Source organism: Sinohyriopsis cumingii, chromosome 10, assembly GCF_028554795.1.
Source record: "Sinohyriopsis cumingii isolate HCF-2022 chromosome 10, ASM2855479v2, whole genome shotgun sequence".
NCBI classification, from domain to species: Eukaryota; Metazoa; Mollusca; class Bivalvia; order Unionida; family Unionidae; genus Sinohyriopsis; species Sinohyriopsis cumingii.
Genome location: NC_142970.1, coordinates 24,655,289 through 24,660,276, shown reverse-complemented (window position 1 = coordinate 24,660,276; position 4,988 = coordinate 24,655,289). Strand labels below are relative to the sequence as shown.

The following is a 4,988-nucleotide window of genomic DNA, read 5'->3' as shown; positions in this document are numbered from 1 at the left end:
CTTGTGCTGAAAAATGAAGTTAAACCCCACAACAATAAAATAAATCCTCATTTTGTCACACTAGGAATCCGACCAGGATTGGTGCTCTTGTATTCAAAATGAACTTATCCATAACTCTGTATGACCATGGCGGATTACTACTATTCATGTCCGTAACAGTAGAAGTTGCATCAGCACATGGAGTATATGCTAGTGAAAAAATGTGTTTTGATCTACGCTGAACACTACAGAAGCACATAATGCTAGATAATACGGGGGGGGGGGGGGGGGGGTACGTTTATGGCCTAAGTGTGAAGTGTGTTATAAATTATTTAAGGAGAGTGGAAGTTTAAAACGGAAGGTAAAGAAGCATACTGGATAAAAACCATGTAAAGTGTGGACTATTTGATGGAATGTTTAATCAGAATGGAGATTTGAAATTTAGGATACATGCAGGAGAAAACCATTTAAGTGTGTAGTGTGTGGCGTTGAACAGGAGTGTTGTTGTTGTTGTAGGGTTTAACGCCATTTTTCAGCACACGATAGGCTATACATGGCGGCCAGTATTAATGGTGGAGGAAGAACCCGGGAAAACCCTAGAAAGAACCACCGACCCACGAGAAACTACTGGCAAGCTTTCTCTCATACCCACATTGGCTGAATACAAGACTTGAACCCGCGCAGACAGAGGTGAGATGGCAGTGTCCGTAACGGAGAGCGCTTTAGACCACTCGGCCACTTGGGGCCCCTTGAACAGAAGTGAGATTTGAAACTAAACACGGAGAAAACATGTTGAAAAACTATTTAAGTCTGTCTTATGCGATGAAAGATTTAGTCAGAATTGAAATTTAAAGGTGGTGCATCGTGGAGAAAAACCATATAACTGTGAAGTGTGCTATACAAAATTTAGTGATAACGGACATTTAGAAAGGCACACGAGGATGCATAATGGTGAAAAGCCATATAAGTGTGAAATAAAATCTTTAATCAGAATCGAGATTTTAAACTGGACATGAAAATGCGTTCTGGAGAAAAACTATAAAAGTGTAGAATTTTTGATAAAATGTTTAATCTGAGTGGACTATTAAAAACTCACATGATGATACATACTGGAGAAAAACCATTCAAGTGTGAAGTGTGTGATAGAACGTTTAATAAGAGTGGACAGTTAAACATACACATGAGGATACATACTGGTGAAAAGCTGTTCAAGTGTAAAGTGTGTGATAAAATGTTTAATCAGAGTGGAGCTTTACAAATGCACACGAGGATTCATACTGGAGAAAAACCATTTAAGTGTGAAGTGTGTAATAAAACGTTTAATCAGAATGGAGCTTTAAAAATGCACACGAGGATTCATACTGGAGAAAAACCATTTAAGTGTGAAGTGTGTGATAAAATGTTTAAGCGGAGTGGACATTTAAAACAGCATGTTAGGATTCATACTGGAGAAAAACCATTCAAATGTGAAGTGTGTGATGACATTAATCAGAGTGAAGTTTTAAAACTGCACATGAGGAGTCACACTGGAGAAAAACTATTCAAGTGTGAAGTGTGTGATAAAACTTTTAATCAGAGTGGACATTTCAAAATACACATGACGATACATAATGGTGAAAAACCGTACAAGTGTGAAGTGTGTGACACAATGTTTAATTATAGTGGAGTTTTAAAACAGCACACGAGGATCCATACTGGAGAAAAGCTGTTCAGTTGTAAAGTGTGTGATAAAATGTTTAATCAGAGTGGATCTTTAAAAATGCACATGAGGATTCATACTGGAGAAAAACCATTCAAGTGTAAAGTGTGTGATAAAATGTATCATCGGAATGGAGCTTTAAAACTGCACATGAGGAATCATACTGGAGAAAAACCATTCAAGTGTGAAGTATGTGATAAAATGTTTAAATGGAGTGGACATTTAAAACGGCATGTGAGGATTCATACTGGAGAAAAACCATTCAAGTGTGAAGTATGTGATAAGAGGTTTAGTCAGAGTGGAACTCTGAAAAAACACAGAAGGATACATACTGGTTTTTACACCTCACTAAGCATGTGATAGTTGATTGGGTTGGGGGGCTGATTCCTGTTCATGAAGTTAGTGGATAAACAGATATAGTGAAGTCTTCGGATTATCCACAGACATATCACTTATTCTAACCCTGGTTTGTTACCATTAAAAGAGATATTTGATGATTTTATTTAGATTTTACTTATTAAGTAGGCAAATACTTACAATGAAGGGTATGTTTCTGATGGAGACAATATTTTTGAGGGAAATTAGGAAACTGTATAATAGTGTGATATATGATGTAACAAATGGAGCTGTGCAGAAGCTTGGACCATCTTAGACACCACATAGATCATAGGGACTGTACTAAACAACATCAACAACAGCAGACTTTGATTCCACAATGGCTTGTAATAATGGTCTGACATATACAGGACCTAAGTAACACTTGCTTTTGAAAAAGAATAGGGTTATATTCGAATTTAAATGTGAGGATTAGACACCATGAATTATAATCTCAGTTAGGTAATAGAATAATTCAAGATGTGATATTAAATGATCACCACCATTGGGCGACATACCCAAATTAGAATCTAGAATCCTTGGGCGACTTCTACAGATGGAATAGGGTGACTTCTCCAACCACCATGGGTCAACTTCTCCTGACCTCTTAGTTCATAATAGATCTCTCAAGATGCATATGTTTGCCCACCAAAAATATTGTTTTGTGTGATTATATGTCATTGAAAGTTAAATTGGAGTTGAGGCTAATGAAGACCTATGCTAGAGAGAAAAAATCATGAAGTGAAGACGCATGCTGGATAAAAATATTCTATTGTCAAGTGAGGACACGTGCTGGATAAAAACATTCAGTTGTGAAATGAGGACACATGCTAGATAAGAACATTCAATTATGAAGTGAGGACACATGCTGGATAAAAACATTCAATTATGAAGTGAGGACACATGCTGGATAAAAGCATTCAGTTATGAAGTGAGGATGCATGCTGGCATTCAATTATGAAGTGAGGACGCATGCTGGATAAAAACATTCAATTATGAAGTGAGGATGCATGCTGGATAAAACATTCAATTATGAAGTGAGGATGCATGCTGGATAAAACATTCAATTATGAAGTGAGGATGCATGCTGGATAAAACATTCAATTATGAAGTGAGGATGCATGCTGGATAAAAACATTCAGTTATGAAGTGAGGATGCATGCTGGATAAAAACATTCAATTATGAAGCGAGGACGCAAGCTAAATAAAAACATCATTTAAGTATGAAGTGTAAGTTCAAACATTTAGTCATAGTGGAGATTTAGAATTGCACCAGAGGAAACATATTGTAGAAAACAAATTTAAATGTTAAATATGTGATCTGATGTTTAGTCATGGTGGAAACTATAAGGTACACAAAACAATACATACTGCAGAAAAAAGCATGAAGCTTATGATACAGTGTCTATTGAGGGTAGAATTCTCCATATGTTTCATAATGGAGAAACAGCTTTTTGATCGTGAAATTTTATGAGTAATTGTCCCATTAGAATGTACATGTTAAGGCATTTACAAAATTCATTTGACTGAATTCTGGGGCAAACGCATTGTTGGCTTGGGTAAGCTGAAGGTCTTTGACCATGAACAAGTAAAATTAAAAATTGTGAAATAGTGAAATCCACCATTTTTTATTCAGTTACATTTTAATCTTATTATCTGGAATTTGAGAACCTTGTTGCCACTTGCAAGAAGTATTTATGATGTGTTGTTTACATGAACAGTCTTTCTAAGGCTCAATTCCCCAAAATGGCATGCAAGCATCATGCAACAACTTGGAATAACTCTCATATCACTGTAATATAACCCTAATGGGTAATAGTAACAGTCCCTTGAGATTTCTAATATCTTCCGAATAATCATTTTATGCAACAACGCCATTCAAGACCTTTCTTGGACTAAAGTTTAAAAATGGCATGCATCAACATGGAATAACCTCCATTGTGAAATATATGTTTTAGGCAATATTAGCAGCACGAACAGACCTTTAAGGTGGAATAAGTTCTATAGCAAACTCTAAGTCTATGGGGCAATAGTAATACTGCTTATAGAGTTTTAAAATGGAATAACCACATTAGTGAAAAACAACCCTTTAGGGCAATAGTAACAACACCTGGAATACCCCCCATAGTGAATTAAAACTCTTATTAAGCAATTGTAGCAACATGTACAGACCTTTAAAATCTTAAAAATATTATTTTTCTGCAACACCTAGCTTGAAGATCTTTCCTACTGTAAAATACAATAAAGTGTGCATCATACAGTTTATTGGAATAACCTCACAACTGTGACATGCAAGTCTATGGGGCATTAGTAAAATTTACATTAGACATTTGATATTTTCAAACTGTAACAGATGGGGGGGGGGGGTATGGGCTAACTTGTGTAAATGTAATAATAAATTGCAAGACTGCTCAAAGTAAGGAACTTATTTTTAAATAGGAAATTGTGATAAGATGCTTATTACAAGAAATATGACTAAAACATGAATGTATGTACTTGATTACATGTAACATGCAATACACAAATGCTATAATATGATGGCCTTCATAACCTTAACATAATCATTCAGCGAGAAATGGACGACCCACGGAGTAAGTACACATATTTTGAAAGTTAACCCTAAATTCTTAGTGAGGACGGAGATAGCTGCTTATCTATTTGGCACAATATTGCTTTTGTATTAAGCTTGAATCAATAACAGTGAATTGAATTTGTTTGAATTGAATTGATTCAATTGGAATAAGTTACTGAGTTATTTAAGTTTGTTTTGCGGGGAGAACAAATGGGTAAATGATCAAGAATGAATATTAAAATTTAGATTGTGCTTGGAACTTGTGGTGATTCTGTCCAGGTGTATGCTAGGATGTTGCCTAGTACATGTTTTCAGGAAATAGTGCCGGAAATGTGTTACTAAGGATGTAAAACTTGAGTAAGA

The 4,988-nt window shown here is 35.6% G+C and overlaps 1 protein-coding gene across 1 annotated transcript; it reads left to right on the top strand.

Annotated features, from left to right (window-relative positions):
* Nucleotides 1-393: 393 nt before the first annotated feature.
* On the top strand, nucleotides 394-4,430 carry LOC149789745 (uncharacterized). The gene has a single exon (XM_089971753.1). The coding sequence runs from the start codon at nucleotides 1,043-1,045 to the stop codon at nucleotides 2,036-2,038; it is 996 nt and encodes a 331-aa protein (XP_089827879.1). The 5' UTR covers nucleotides 394-1,042; the 3' UTR covers nucleotides 2,039-4,430.
* The last annotated feature ends 558 nt before the right edge of the window (nucleotides 4,431-4,988 follow it).